General features: G+C 47.9%; 1 protein-coding gene across 1 annotated transcript; it reads right to left on the bottom strand.

Annotated features, from left to right (window-relative positions):
* Positions 1-1919: 1919 nt before the first annotated feature.
* Positions 1920-11615, bottom strand: SFRP2 (secreted frizzled related protein 2). Its single transcript, XM_001514381.5, has 3 exons — positions 11014-11615; positions 7534-7614; positions 1920-3136 (listed from the first exon to the last, which is right to left on the bottom strand). Exons 1-3 carry the CDS (start codon positions 11510-11512, stop codon positions 2832-2834), a joined length of 885 nt encoding a protein of 294 aa, XP_001514431.1. The 5' UTR covers positions 11513-11615; the 3' UTR covers positions 1920-2831.
* Positions 11616-16558: the final 4943 nt, after the last annotated feature.

The following is a 16558-nucleotide window of genomic DNA, read 5'->3' as shown; positions in this document are numbered from 1 at the left end:
CCACTTCCAATAAGGATTTGGTGGATCAGTCTTTCCACTCAGTTCTCTCTGCTCACCCCCTCCTACCTCAGTGATTTCCTACTACAATCCAGTCTGCACAGTTTGCTCTTCCAACAACAATTTACTCACTGTACAGCAATCTTCTCTAATCTACCACTGACCCCTTACCTGGGTTCCCCCATTGGCTTAGAATTCCCTCCCCCTTCACATTCTGCAGTCCACCTCTTAACATCTTCAAAGACTTCCTAAAATCACATTTCTTCCAAGAGGCTTTCCCTGACTAAGCCCTCATTTCCCCAGCCTCCCTCCCTACTACATTCTCTGTGCCCTTGGATCTATACCCTTTAACACTTGAAACCTGGCCCATAGCATTTACGTACATAATTTACTTAATAATTTACTTTCCTGATTCTATTTAGTTGCCATTGTTTTTATGAGATGTTCTTCCCCTTGACTCTATTGCCATTGTTCTTGTCTGCCTGTCTCCCCCGATTAGACTGTAAGCCCATCAAACGGCAGGGACTGTCTCTATCTGTTGCCGACTTGTACATTCCAAGCGCTTAGTACAGTGCTCTGCACATAGTAAGCTCTCAATAAATACTATTGAATGAATATCCTTATGCTGCCATTAGCCCTAGCTATAATTTAATGTCGGTTTCCCGTTCTAGAGGTAAGCGCCTAGTGGATAGGCATCTACCAACTCTATTGTATTATGCTAAGTGTTTAGTGCAATGTTCTGCACACTGCAAGCACTCAAGTACCTCTAATTGCTGTTGCCCAATCTCACCCCTTTGGTTTGTCAGCAAACACTGTGTATCAGACTCAGTGCTTGTGATGGATACTTCTCGGCTTCCTCTGGCATCAACGGCAACTCATCCCGCCTAATCCATGGCCTTACCAAGACTATTTTTAGAGTTGTATTTGATATGTTGAGAGGTGGGCAAATCTTGGCACTCAGCCTGAATCTGGCCTGCCAAGTAATTCACTCTAACTTGGAGAGTGGATTGGTTGCAGAAGAAGGAGTAGTTTGCCTGTAGTTGGTGATTGATCTTGGTTTAGCCACCTGGACAATTCCACCAGGGCAAAGCCTGATCCTCACCCTAACCCCAGGGGACACAGCATGCAGGATTTACTGGGGTCAGGCTCCAAGTCAGGAAGGAGCAGCCACCAGTCTCAGGTGAGTCTTCCATGACAAGTGGCCCATTAAAGGTTTGAAGAATTCAGAAAGTAGTCATCTGCCCAAACATATTACCCACCTCTGGAGTGAAGCCTGCTATTTCTGGTTGACTCTTCTTCAGTGTTTCTTTGACAAAATTTGGGGAAGAAAATCTAGCCTTTATGACCATTCGAGTTCTCAAAAGATTTAGGCAAGTGGAATAATAATGTTATTTGTTAAGCACTTACTATGTGCCAAACACTGTTCTAAGCGCTGGGGTAGATACAAGGTAATCAGGGTGTTCCACATAGGGCTCACAGTCTTCATACCCATTTTTATAGATGAGGTAACTGAGGCACAGAGAAGTTAAGTGACTTGCCCAAGTTCACACAGCTGACAAGCAGCGGAGCTGGGATTAGAACTGCTGACCTCTGACTCCCAAACCCATGCTCTTTCCACTGAAATGACTCAGGACCGTATATAAACCTTTCCTTCTCTCTCTGAGGAACTAAGGCTTGATATAAAACAGTCACCTGGAGAGTTAAGACAAATTTCCCAGAATCTACCACAGTGCTTAATACAGTGCTTGGCACACAATAAGCACTGCACAAACTCCACAGTTATCATGGTGGGAAATCACTGCTCAGGGCTAAAGGCCAAAAATTCTGCATTGTCAAAGAGTGGATGAAAGTCAGCCCTCAAGGTACTCTAGTGTCTTCCAAATTACCTCCTTTGAAGAAGTCTCAGAAAAAGCCCACAAAGGTAAAACATGATGTAAAGTTTATATACAAGAATATAATGTTTATCTGAAATATTTACAGTGTTGGTTAAAGCAATATTTTACAACTCTTGTAGGTAAATCACTAGGTATGTTACAGGTTGACTACAAATTGAGTAAATTGTAAAAACAAAGCTACAAGTTGTTTTCAGATCAGTTACAAAACTTATCTGGTTTACCTTATATCTGAAGAAATCATGCCATGAACACAGGTTAATGTGCTTTATCAATGCAAGAACTGTACTTGGAAATGTAATACCACATGCAACAGTTATAACTTGGTGACTTAAGGTGTAAAGTAGCTGATGAAATCTCACAAAACTCAGTCCCTAGTTTCCAGGCCAGAGCTAAGGAGAGAAAGATGTTGAGATAATAGCCAGCTCTATCTCAACTGTTTTATTACACAGGATAGAGACTGGGTATATAGAGAAATGAAGCAATATGCAATTAACTGCATGTAAGTGAAAGGTAAAATACCAGTCATCCTAAATGAAGGAAAAAGAAAAAAAAAATCAAAAACCACCCACCAGATCCATCACATTTGCACCAAATTCAAAAACTAGCTTTAACACAACTATTGTAAGATTTCATAAACAATCACAATTTTAATGTTTTAATATATACAAAATTTGGACTTTTTCTTTGTTTTAAATGAAAACTGCTATCAATTCCCCAGGCCTCCTGGAAACTTGCAACTCAGGAAATGCTGGGATGAGATGATGCAAATGGATGGGTGGGTAGTGGCGGCAATGGGCAGAGGAGGTGGTGGTGGTGGTGGTGGGGAGGGGTGAAGGGGGGCGTTAAGGCGAGGAGTGGTGAGAGTAAATAGTCCTAAGGTGGGGAGGACCAGACTTGCTCTGTTAGGACAGGCTCGGGTGCGGACTCGCCAAGAAAGGACTAGCACTGGAGTTTACGGATACTGCGGGAGATCCGCTTAAATTCCCGCTGGCCTTTCTGCCACCGCTTGACGGAGGTGATCACTAGCTCCCCACCCTGCTTCTGTCCCATGACGAGATAGGGTGCGTGGATGTCATTCATCTCCTCGCAGGTGCACTGCAGGCTGTCTTTGAGCCAGAGCACTGACTTCTTCAGATCCCTTTCGGACACCCCATTCAGCTTGTAGATGGTCTTGCTCTTTGTTTCCAGGATGATCTTGGTGTCTCTATTGATGTAGGTTATCTCCTTCACTTTTATCTTCAGTGCTAATGAGAAAAGAAGTTGGGGAGGAGCATTGTATGAGAGAGAACTAGAAGGGGGAGAGCGAGGGGTCCCCCCACACCATGAGTCATCTCTCTCCCTCTTCCCCCATTAACGCATTCAAAGATGACCCGGGGGAGGGAAGGTTTCCTTTGCTAATGAAACTGTCAGGGTCTGACAGATTGGGCAGGCAGCAGCAGGTGGCTTCATTTCTATAGCCTCAAAGGGCTTGCCAAGAACTTTGTTTCCAATCAACCATCATCTTTTTTTTTTTTTGGTCTCAATTAACCTTTCTCCTACTTTTCCAACGTTTGCAGAGAGAGGACATATGTTTGCATGTAGATTATATGTGTTACATGGTTTGTCCAGCAATTGACTTTTCCTATTGGAAACTTCAGCATGAAAAGAAATGTCTGACTCTTAGGTGAAATGTGATCCTTTCTGTGGCTGTAAACTTTTAAATCAATTTATTACGTTGGAGAGGCTTTTGGACAAACCTGTAAGGAAATTGTATTACACAATCATTGTTTTCTAAAGAACAGATTACAGGGAAGGAGAATTGATCTCACAGCTGCATTTGATTTGGTAAAGTAACTAGGAGAAAAAGTATGAAAGACTGTTTAAGAGCACAATATGTTTAGCTGTAAAAGTGTTTCTCTGAATACCTCATCGTCATATGCTATCATTTGTCTGTCCAAGACACTTACACATCATATATGTACCATTTCCAAGATGGATATGTAAACTCATTAGAATGCTAACACTAAGTAACTGATTTGCTATAAAAGACACATCTTTCAAGTCACAAGCAGGATTCTTTAAAGAATAAAAAATAACCCAAATGTGTATCTCTTGTAATTAAATGACATGATTTCATAAGGGTCCCATAGAGTAACAGTCTAGAGTCAGGAAAAGCAAAACTACAGAGTTCTCAAACTGCATCACTGAGTGGACCACACCAGATGTGTTCCAAAGAACCTTACTATTTCTGCTGAGAATTCGGTATACACAGTAAATAGGAAACGATACCATGATAATCATAACTTCTAGACTTCTGACAAGTTTACATCTGTAGTTTAATGCTGTCAATTACATGCGAAACAAATGCTCTATTGATGGTATTTTAATGACAGCATTAAACTACCATCAGTAGAGGATTTCTTTAGCATGTAATTCCTTGGGCCTTTAGGGAGCGACATAAATTTAAGAAGGGACTCTTCCTCTACTATGAAATGTCTAAACCTCATTGACTCTACAGTCAAGCAATAGGCTGCTGGGACTTTCACAACCTTGGCTTTGCCCCCATATGTGCAGCGGTACTAGTTCCCAGTGCTTACAAGACTTAAGTCATGGAAAAAGCCAAGTAATCTAAACATAGTGGAAATTTCATATTGTGTGTGTTCAAAGGCAATTTTAAACAGCTTTGGCTGGATCTTACAGCCTGCTGAATCTCTACTTAGGGAATGGGAAAGAAGGGAAGCTGTGCAGGGGGAGAATCTGTTTATAAATTACCTCTGAGATCCCTTCTCAGTACTGACAGGACATGCAGAAAGTTCCCGCTGTTAAAGTCAACCACTTTTTGAGTTACACTGTGGCTCGGTGTTGGGAAGCATGTGTTTATTTCACCCTCTCCCTATTCTTGAACCGCCAGCCTTGATTTGACCCAGATTTCCATAAGGAAAAAGCGTCTTGGAGGGATTTGAATTTGCAAATTCAGAAAGTCATCTTTCTGAAGTTTAGGAGTATTCAGATAGAAAATTATTTGTTTCCTGCAAGTTAGAATGACTGTTTGTCAGGCAGGCCTGTGAGCTGGAGCAGAAGGGTCCCGACAATTAGCCCACTGCAAAATTTCTCCAGGACTTTGTTGAGATGGAATAGGTACAGTTTACACAAGCACATCACTACCAATATTTTTGCCTGGTAAGAGGCATAGATACATTTTAAAAACCACTGGGCTTTGAACCTGAAGTAAGCTTCACTGACTCTCTGAACCTCAGTTGCCTTAGCCTCAAATCGACTCCACAATGTAGTTGTGAGTGGAATAGGTGATTGTAAAACAGTTTATCGAGTATAGAGGGAAATTTTGGGATCTCAGTCCTGGAAGGGCTTTCCAGCTGGGAATAGGAGTACCCAAACCAAGACACTCAAGACACCTGGTAGTACTTGTCCAGGAACGTTAAATAAACCCTGTACTATTTGTTTTACTAAAATGAGATTATTCCTTCTGTATATTTGTTATTGCTATTGTTGTTGTTGCTTTGAAAACTCTTAGCCCTCTTTAACACTAACAAATTGCTTTTTGCAATGTTCCTGTTTTTGTTTTAGTTCTCCATTCTGGATCATCTGGGTGTCAACAACTGGGTGAACAAAAGATGATCTCCTTATCGGGCCTCTCCCCTGCAGTACAGATATGGCACAGGATACCTTCTTGACTAGTATTTTTATTTTTGACACCCAGTCTCTTCTGCTGCAGCTCCTATTGCTGAGTTCCATGGCTCAGAAATAGCTTCCCTGTCCATCCAGATCAGGGAGGGGAATGCAAAGATTCCGGAACGAGTGCATGGGAATCAGGGAGAGATCGAAGAGGGCGGAGGGAGGCAGGGGTCCCTTTAGATATACTGTAGGTTGGGGCAAACTTGGCCTACTTCTACAAAGTAGCGTGTCTGTCATCGTTATTTTATGCTGCGTGCCTAGCATAATACTTAGGATGTCGCATGTCTCTCCAGGTCCAGTATTTTTGAGCATCATTGGGGACCACCCTCCTCTCCCTGCTCTCTCCCATCCACCTACTTCAAGTCTCATTGGCAGTTTAGAGGAGGGACAGGGGACAGCAATGCTTCTTAACTGGTGTTGAAAGTGAGGGGCTCTGGCTCACCTAAATGGTGCTTTGAAAAAAGCTACTGAAAAATATTGGTTCACCTTCTGAGACGGGAGCTGGCCCAGATGACCTCCTGATAGCTCTACTAGTTCTGTGATTCTCTAATGATGGAGTACAAAGTCCAAAAGAGTTGCATGTAGTCCTTGAGCTGGTGTTTACCACCTCAAACTTTATACAGTTTTTCTGTTTGTCATCTCTTGAGGAATATAATACAAAAAAAATCTTCAGAAATCACTGACTCCTAAATCACTGTGGGAGAGCTCATTTTCCGTATATTCTTCCCTAATTCTATACAAATTTAAAGCCCCTCTACTCAGTGAGTATATTACTACTTGTGAGAAAATGAATGTTGATTGGACTTGTGGGAGCAGATTTGTATATGGATTCTTATAGGCATGAGAAGTTACCTGCAGGAGATTTTGCTCCTACTGCTCTTTTTAGTCTATTAGTCAATCAATGGTATCTATTGAGCATTTATTATGTGCAGAGCACCATACTAGGTACGTGGGAAAGTGCTGCCTTACTCAAAGGCCAAAAATGACATCTTAACTCCCTGCTGCCATCTCAGTGCCTTGAGGAGTCCTGGGCCTGAGGGAGCCTTCAGGAGCAGCTCTGAATGTCTCTGCTGCTCTAGCCACCACATTTGCAAGCTTGGGCCACATTCCAGGTCACCCCCACAGCAGATTTCCAGGCCCACTTCGCCACCCCCAAATTTAGCTGTTTGAGAAAGCAGAGAACATGGGAGAGGAAGGTGGCCAATCCTCTGCAGTGAGGAACACCAAGAGGGCTTGCTAGCAGGCACACAGATGGGGAGCAAGCCCTGTGTCTAGTAGTCAAATATATGAATATTAATATTTGTTGGTGGTCTTAAGATTGTAAATTGCCAAGGGCTAATAAGTGGCTCTGAGGTAAGTCCCACCCAACCCTCCCCTTCACATGTCTTGGCCTGAGGTGGGGGGAACTGAACTGGGCACTCTTCCAACTCCCCTTCCCCCACTCTACTGCTCATCTTGCACTACAGCAGACAGGCTATAACTCAAGCTATTTAATATCCCATGAGACCTATGTCGTACCAGGGCCTCTTCTGTATCCCGCTAACATGGGTTCTTACCTTTGAAAATGTATCTAGTGCTGCAGGCTTAAAGCTTGGCAAGTAACATTTTTAAATTGTACTTAGTATAAATTGTGGGGAGGGAGGGTGATTTCTTTTCAAAACATAACAAAATCCCTCCTTATTTTCCTCTTTAGTTTTCCCATTTGAAAAGCAAACAATGTCTACTGTGCCTTTACATATACTGCATGTTACCTAAGTAGATTTAATGGAATGTAAGAAATTACAGTGCTATCACTAGAGGAGAATTCAGGTCATTTGAAGTTACATTTTTAAGTAATTTTTTAAGTTAATTTTTGACTGCACCTCATACATGGCCATGGGAGAATGGTTGGCAAGTCATGATCATGGATGAGGCTAAAACCTGAGGTTCAGAGCATGCATCTTTAATTGACAGTTCTATTTCCACTTACCAAAATCATTTTTACAAAGGGTTTCCATGATGTCATTATCATCGTCATTTTTGTTTTTGCAGGCTTCACATACCTTAGGTGCTAGAAATATGAAAAAGAGTCTTCATTCAATAGGTTTAGTTAAAAGGGGACAGCAGGTGGCGTGTAGAAAACATTGAATTGAGCACACTCATCTATGGGTAAGCTTAGGAACAGCATTCGACTTGTTCCTTAGCATTTACCTCCCTCTGAGGTCACACATTCTCATCAAAAGAATGTTCTCTTGAAGAAACTGGATCCATCATGCCCTGGTTGGATAGAGCATCTTAACTTTGATATTTGAAAGTCAAATTATGGATGCAGTAGTAAGGTACTGTAACAATGCATTCTCAGTGCAAAATATGGCACCTGTGAGTCTTCCCAAAGCAGAATTTCAGAGGGATGTACCCATGTACACGATCTGCTTTTAATGGAATGGCATGAATGTTGCCTGAATTTTATGGGAGCAGATTTACTTTAGTTTTGTTTCACCAACCCAAGACGCTTCCTGCAACTGCAGTTCCTCCACCTCTACAAATCCTGGTAAAGAAGTCAGGCATCAGTATTAACAATAATTATGGTATTTGTTAAGCACTTACTATATGCCAGGCACCGTACTAAGCACTGGGGTGGAACAACAAATCAGGTTGGATGCAGGGGCTCACGGTATCAATCCCCATTTTACAGATGAGGTACCCGAGGCAAGGAGAAGTGAAGTGACTTGCCCACAGTCACACAGCAGACAAGTGGCAGAACTGGGATTAGAACTCCCGACCTTCTGACTGCCAGGCCCGTCCATGCTCTATCCAGTACTCTGTGCTGCTTTCCCTGGGATTTGTTGCTAGTTTTGTCCTTGTCGATGGAGAGAAGGGATTTCTGCCTGTAGAGAGGGCAGGGAACTGGTCTACCAAGTATTACCCTGTACTCTCCCAAGCATTTATGCACACAGTAAGGACTCAAATGCAATCAACTGAATTCTGCCATACCAAGTGTCCTTCACTTTGGGGAGATTTATAACCAAGTATGTCCAACCCACTTCTGCCCCTTCCCTCTCCCTCCTACTGAGAAAATACCAGTAGATATCTGGGTTCTAATCCTGTTGAGGGGCATGCTGTGTGACCTGGGGCAAGTCTCAACTTCTCTGTGCCCCAGTTTTTACATCGGAAAAAAGGAGAATTTAAAATACCCACTTTCTCTCCCCCTTCAGCTACGAGCCCTAAGCGGGGCAGGGATTGTATCCAACCTGATTATCTTTCATTTACCCTAGTGCTTAGCACAGTGCTGGACACATAATAAACACTTAATGAATCCCCCAATTAATGCTGTTACTGCAGTAGAGCTCAATCTCTGACTGCCTCTATTAAGCTATTAATGGGGCCCTGAATGGCAGAGAGAGATTGAAATCTATTTTTAAATATGAATGGTAGGTAAAAGAATTACAAGTTTTGTGAGTGGATTATTGCCACCTTTGGAAACGCACCTGGCTTGAAACCCATCCAAAACTTGTTTTTATCACAGCGGTGGGGAGTAACGGGGTCTACATAACTTTGTCACCTCACAGCTTTTTGCCAGATTTTCTTAATAAAGGAACAGTTTCACATACAAATGGGCCAAATTATTTTCGGTTTTTTCCTCTCATTCATTCCAAGTCTCAGAGCTGCCAAATGGAGGCCAATATCATCTTGCCCCGTCACAAGATCAAAATCAAGTGTTGTGGAGCTGTCAAGGTGACTCTGAACCCTCAAGCAGGGAGCCTCCGGAGGGTGTGTGGGCTGTCACATCTGTCTTCAGATCTGTAAAAGCTTTTGGATCAATGAACGAATCGAACAAAGATTCCGTTTGTCCACACTCATTTCAATATATACTGTTTAGCTGGAAGACTCATTACCACAAGATGCTTTCTGAAGAAAGCCCTTTTTTTATAACATCGGCAGGGATTTTATTGTGTTTTGGAAATAGCGAGGAAAAAAAATACCCATGTGTCTAAATTTTTTTTTTGTTTTTGTTTTTTCAGAGAACAAAAAAAGTCCTATGTAAAGCAATGGTGGGACAGAGTAATACAAAACAAAAGGGGAGGGGAAGAACCACAACATTTCCATTAAGAGCTTTAGGAATGTATATAAAACGTTACTAACCTGCTTTGGTTGGTCTAGGGTATATGTTGGACAAATGTTCAAAAAATGTCAAACATTTGCAGTAAATTAGAAATCTAACCAATAAGATGATTGCAAGCTCACAATGCATGCCAGGAAAGATTGCTAAGCAACTTTGCATTTTCTTTAACTAATGATGGCTGTAGAAAGCAATTAGAGATTGAAAAGGAGATCCTGCTGAAGGCCCTGAAAGGGATTAGGGAGTCCCCTTTCCATCCCAAGAGGAACCCAAATCAGTTCAGGCACATTGTATATTTTTTTCCTTTCGGGAAGAATATCAAGAGCGCATGAGGTTTTCATTGCTTTGATGGTTTTTGCACAGGAACCCCTCTCCCCCCCCCGCTCTTTTTAAAAAACTTGGGAAACTCTCTTTTGCATGATTTTCTCCAGTTAATTAAAACCAGCCCTAAGATAAAAGGCAATAGACTGGGGGAAAGATTAATCAAGGGAATCTAGATTTGTGTCTTCTTCGCATCTTTTCTCGTTAGCCAACTGACTTGTACCCTTGACACCCCCTGCTTTCCCCCACTTCACTTTTCAGAGAGAGAGCCCACAGTTTGAATCCTGTTCATCGCAACAACCGTACTTTCAAAGCATCTCTCCTCTGGGAACTACTTCTGGGACGAGCCCTTCCCTCCCCGGAGTCCCTACAAAGTGAGCTGGAAATGGGCCAGGGGATGACACTGGGAGTGGCATACTGGGGGTCGGAGCCGAGGGGCGATGGTTGGGGTGGGGGGGGAGGAGGAGGGGGCTGGTATGGTACCGGAGGTCAGCAGCGGCCCCTGGGCGAGGAGTGTGGGGGGAATCTCCCGGGAGCCCAGGCCCGGGACCCCGACTCTTGGAGGTGAGGAGGTGGGTCCAGCCATCCCGAGCCGGGCGGGACGCACAGAACGGGGGGAGCCGGGAGGGAAGGACGGGACCAGCGCTCAGTACAGTGCCTAGCACCTAGTGAGCGCTGTGGCTCCATGGAAAGAGCCTGCGCTTGGGAGTCAGAGGTCATGGGTTCTAATCCCGGCTCCGCCCCTTGTCAGCTGTGGGACTTTGGGCAAGTCACTTCACTTCTCTGGACCTCGTCGGTAAAATGGGGATTAAGACTGTGAGCCCCAGCTGGGTCAACCTGATCGGCTTGTATCCCCCCAGAGCTCAGAACAGGGCTTTGCACCTAGTAAGCGCCTAACAAATACCATCTTTACTATTAACCAATCCCATCATCGTCATCATCCCAGCAGTTGGCCCTGCTGGGGTGGGGAGGGGGGGGAAGGGGATCCTGGGGGCGCATTCCCAGGGGGGAGGTGGCATCAGCTCTTACCTTCCTCGGTGGCCGGCAGGAGGTGGTCGCCGCTGGCCAGGGGGATGCAGAGGTCATTGTCGAGGGGGAAGCGGTCACACTCGAGCATGTCCGGCCAGGGGAAGCCGAAGGCGGACATGACCGGGGCGCAGCGGTCCTTCACCTGCACGCAGAGGGAGTGGCACGGCTGGATGGTCTCGTCCAGGTCGTCCAGGCAGACGGGGGCGAAGAGGGAGCAGAGGAACTTCTTGGTGTCCGGGTGGCACTGCTTCATGACGAGCGGGATCCAGGCGCCCGCCTGCTCCAGCACCTCCTTCATGGTCTCGTGGCCCAGCAGGTTGGGCAGCCGCATGTTCTGGTACTCGATGCCGTGGCACAGCTGCAGGTTGGCCGGGATGGGCTTGCAGTTGCTTCTCTTGTAGGAGAAGTCGGGCTGCCCGAAGAGGAACAGTCCCCGGGCCGGGCCGAGCCAGAGCGCGGCGACCGACAGCAGGACCAGAGAGCCGGGGCCCGGAGGCATCGCGCACGGAGGAGGAAGGGGGGAGAGGGAGAAGAAGCGCCACAGCCGGGATGGAGGGAACCAAGGATGGAGACGGCGGGGATGGAGGGGAGGATGGAGCCAGAGGGGATGGAGGGACGGATGGAGAGAGCGAGGATGGAGGGAAGGATGGAGAGAGCAGGGATGGAGGGAAGGATGGTGAGAGCCGGGAGGGAGGGACGGATGGACCCAGTAAGGGTGGAGAGAAGGATGGAGAGAGCGAGGATGGAGAGAGCGAGGATGGAGGCAAGGATGGAGCCAGCAAAGGTGGAGGGGAGGATGGAGAGAGCAGGGATAGAGGGAAGGATGGACAGAGCTAGGATGGAGGGAAGGATGGACAGAGCTAGGATGGAGGGAAGGATGGAGTCAGCAAGGATGGAGGGAGGGATAAAGGGAGGGAAGGAGGGAGGGACAGCCAACTCGGGCTTCCCCTAGCCCGTGCCCCCAGCCGGAGCCCCGGCGCGGCGAGGCTGGAGACAAAGTGTCTGCGGGAAGGGCGAGTGTGCGGGTGCCTGTGCGGGGAAGAGACAGAGACAGACAGACGGACAGAGGCAAGAGACAGAGAGTCGCGCTCCCGGCTCCCCCGGCCCTACATTCGGGGGCTTCTGGACCCGGGGGCTCTCAACCAGGGGGCCAGACTGCTCGGGGGTCGGGCCAAAACCAGACTTTTCTTGCCTTTTTTTATGCAAATCGACTGAGGGGAAGGGAGGAGCCGCCCCAGAGTAATCCGAGGAGGATTGGTCACTCCTCTCTGGGTCTGGTATTCCTCGGGGAGTTTCTCTCCTTTTCTCTTTCTCGCTCTCCCTCCCCCCCCCCCCCCACAACACCCCCTCTTTTCCATTTTGGGCAGGAAATTGTTACAAGAAACGTTAACCAGCGCGTGCTTTTAATGTTTTTAAACAAACACGACAATAATAACACCAACCATCCCCACTGCCCGGCGGAGGCTGTTGAACAAAGAGCCAGCCCTGGCTGCCCGGGGGCGTTGTTCCGAGCGGGCGTCGTTCCCAGGGACCCCCCTCCCCACCGCGACTTTTTAAAGAATAATAATAATTACGGTATTGGTTAAGCGCTTACTAGGTGCCAAGCACTGTTCTGAGCTCTGGGGGGTAATTAATGACGGTATTTGTTAAGCGCTTACTAGGTGCCAAGCGGTGTTCTAAGCGCTGAGGTAGATACAAGGTAATTAGGTTGTCCCACGAGGGGTTCACATTCCTCATCACCATTTTACAGATGAGGGAACTGAGGCACAGAGAAGTGAAATGACTTGTCCAAAGTCACACAGCTGATAAGTGGCGGGGCCAGGATTAGAACCCACGACCTCTGACTCCCAAGCCCGGGCTCTTTCCACTAAGCCACGCTGCTTCTCTGCAGGGTAGATACAAGGTAATTCAGTTGCCCCACTTGGGGCTCACAGTCTTCATCCCCATTTGACAGATGAGGGAACTGAGGCACAGAAGAGGGAATCGACTTAACCAAGGTCACTCAGCAAGACGAGTGACCGAGTCGGGACGAGAACCCACGGCCTCTGACTCCCAAGCCCAGGATCTTGCTACTAAGCCACCCTACTTCTCTATCAGGGGGTCCCCCGCCAAAGAGCCAGGTGCCAGTGGGCAAAGCTGCCAAGGCTCCCTCTCTCAACCCCGGGACCGGCCCAGCCCCTGCCTCTCTCATTCTGCCTTTTGCACATGGCAGTATGCCAATCTAGGTATGAGCTCACCTGTGCCTAGCAACCCCCGGGGCAGCCCACCTGCCTCTAAGGATGGAGAGCTTGAGAAGTGTGGCTTAGTGGGTAGACCCCGGGGCCTGGGAGTCAGAAGATCATGGGCTCTCATGCCGGCTCCACTACTTGTCTGCTGGGTGACCTTGGGCAAGTCAACTTCACTGTGCCTCAGTTACCTCATCTGTAAAATGGGGCTTGAGACTGTGAGCCCCCCGCCCCACCATGGGTCAAGGACTGTGTCCAACCTGATTTGCTTGTAGCCACCCCAGCACTTAGTACAGTGCCTGGCACATAGTAAGCACTTAAATATCATAATTATAATTATTATTATTATGTGGAAGAGTGGCACCCTAAATGATGGCCGAGCTCCTTTTCCCCAGACTTTTTTCTCTTTTTTTCTCCCACATGGCTTTCTCTATTGCAGTGGCCCGGCAGGATGACTATTTATTCTTCCTGGGTTTTCATTCTGTTTTACAACAGCTTTCAACCCATTAATCCCCCCCAAAACCATCCCAATAGGGTTTTTTTAATTTTTAGGGGAACTAATAATAGTAATAATAAATAATTATAGTACTTGCTAAGTGCTGTTCTAAGTGCTGGGGTAGATTCAAGTTAATCAGGTTGGACACAGTCCCTTGTCTCACATGGGGCTCCCATCTTAATCCCCATTTTACAGATCAAGGTAACAGGCCAAGGGAAGTTAAGTGACTTGCCCAAAGTCACACAGCAGACATGTGGCAGAGCTGGGATTAGAACCCCTGACCTTTTGACTTCCAGGCTTGTGCTCTACCCACTAGGCCATGCTGCTTCTCTAGACTTTTCACCAGCATCAGCCTCAGTGGCATGTTGCTTTCGGGGACCTTCCATGCCCAACCATATCTAACGCTTGCATGAATCCGCTACAGAGGACTTCGGGGCAAGATTGGGAAGTAGAAGACAAATTTATTTTCTGATCTCCTCCGGATACAACAGAGCTCCTAATCCTCCCAGCCCCTTCCCAGAGAAGAACCTCATCGACTAGAGGGATGCCTAAAAGGGGAATTCGTTCGAAACTCATGAGAGAAGAAGGGAGACGCCAAGGCTGGACCAGGAGGTAGCTCCGACACTGAAGGCCGGAGCTAAGGGACTCACTCGCCTCTGCTGCCTTTTGAAAGATTGCCCTCTCTTTCTATTAGAGTAGGAAAGCCGACCTCCCCAAGCGCAACCAAATCCAAACTCGGAAAAACAAACAAACCCTGGACCCCTTTCTTCCCTCCCTCCCACCCTCTCCTCCCCTTCCCCCCCCCCCCATTATCCAACAACCGGCCTGTTGTTTGGGCTTTGTGGCGAGGGGCCAGGATTGGGAAGGCGCTGGAGGAGGAGGGGGCGGAGAAAAAGGTAAAGGCAAGAGTCTCGTCTCTCCGCCCTTCTTGGCCGGCAGCGTCGCCCCTTCGTCCCCTCTCTCCTGGCTTCGTGGGACACTTTTTCCGCGTGGACCACCGCCTCCCCCAAAGCCCTTTCCACTGCCCCGGGCTGATGGAGCCCGAAGAGCGGAGAAGCCCCAGCTGATGCAAATAATACTAATAATATCCATTCATCGAGCCCTGTGTGCAGAGCACTGTACTAAGCGCTTGGAAAGTACAATTCGGCAATAAAGAGAGAAAATCCCTGCCCACACCGCTTTTACAATCGGGTGGGGGGAGGGGGAGAGGAAACAGACATCAAAACAAGTAAACAGGCATCAGTATTTATAAATAGAATTACAGCTCTATACGTATATATGTAAGTGCTGTGGGGAGGGGAGGGAAGAGCAAAGGGAGCAAGTCGAAGTGACGTGGAAGGGAGGGGGAACTGAGGAAAAGAGGGCTTAGTTTGGGAATAATAATAAGATTAATAATAATACTGTTATTTGTTAAGTGCTTACTATGTGTCAGGCAGGCCAGGGTAGCTACGAGGTAATTGGATTGGACACAGTCCCCGTTCCGCATTGGGCGCACAGTCTCAATCCCCATTTTACAGATGAGGGAACGGAGGCACAGAGAAGTTAAATGACTTGTCCAAGGTCTCACAGCAGACTCATGGAGGACGGGATTAGAACCCAGGTCCTTCTGACTCCCAGGCTCCATCCACTAGACCATGCTGCAAATAGAGGTTCGAACCTCAACCTGCAAAAACGTGTTGAAAAAGGAACCGGTCAGCGCTGTCGGGGCGGGGGTGAACTCCAAGGGTCCATCAAGCCCAGATGCAGGGGCGTGTCCACGGTGAAGGACAGGTCGGTCCCTTTTTCTCCGCCGCCCAGGTGCTCACGACGCGTTTTGCAGCCTATCGCGGGACCCGCTGAAGCCACCAGGGGGCGCCCAGAGCAAAGCCCGGCGTGCTGGCCCTTCTCTTTTCCCTCCCTCCCTCCCTCCTCCTTCTCTTCCCCATTCTCCCCTTCGTCCCTGCTTCTCTTCCCCATTCTCCTCCTCTTCCCCATTCTCCTCCTCGTCCTTCTCCCCCTCCCCATTCTCCTCCCCCTCCTTCTCCTCCCTGTCCCTCCTCGTCCCCCCTCCTTCTTCTCCTCCCTCCTCCCTGTCCCCCCTCCTTCCTCTCCTCCCTCCTCCCTGTCCCCCCTCCTTCTCCTCCCTGTCCCCCCTCCTCCCCCCTTCTTCTCCCTGTCCCCCCTCCTCCCCCCTTCTTCTCCCTGTCCCTCCTCCTCCTCCCTCCTCCCTGTCTCCCCTCCTCCTCCTTCTCCTCCCTGTCCCCCCTCCTCTCCCCCCTTCTCCTCCCTCCTCCCTGTGCTCCTCCTCCCCTTCCCCATTCTCTTCCTCGTCCCTCCTCTTCCTCCTCCCCCCTCCTCCTCTTCCTTCTCCCCCGCCCCCGCAGTGTCTCCCCCAGTTGCCGGCCTCCTCCTCCCCTCTAAGCCTCCGACGGCTGCGGAGATGCCCCCCTCGCCTGGTGTGAGAAATGATCTGGGTCGAGGAATGACCGGACAGTCGTTGGCACGCTTACCGGGGGATGGTCGGTCCCCCCTTCCTCCCCTCCCCCAATCCCGGTGGCTACTCGGGACCCCACCATGGCAGCTTGTAGGAGAAAGTGTACAGAGCGCTACATCCTCGGGATTGAGTGGAATGACTGGAGGCAGCCCTGCCCTTCCGAAGGGTAAGGGGATACGGCGCGAGGAGCCTCTGTGGTTAAACCGCATCCATCCATCAGCTGTTCATCAGCTGTTAAACGTCTCCTAAGAGATGCGAGCAGATCTATTGGGGGGGGGGTCCCCGGGAGAAGGGACAGATAGATACAGGCAATGAAAAAAATAGCCACTTCTCTCCCACCCCAAGCCCCCA

The sequence above is a fragment of the Ornithorhynchus anatinus genome, chromosome 12 (assembly GCF_004115215.2).
Source record: "Ornithorhynchus anatinus isolate Pmale09 chromosome 12, mOrnAna1.pri.v4, whole genome shotgun sequence".
Taxonomy (NCBI): Eukaryota; Metazoa; Chordata; class Mammalia; order Monotremata; family Ornithorhynchidae; genus Ornithorhynchus; species Ornithorhynchus anatinus.
This window is presented reverse-complemented; position numbering and strand designations above follow the sequence as displayed.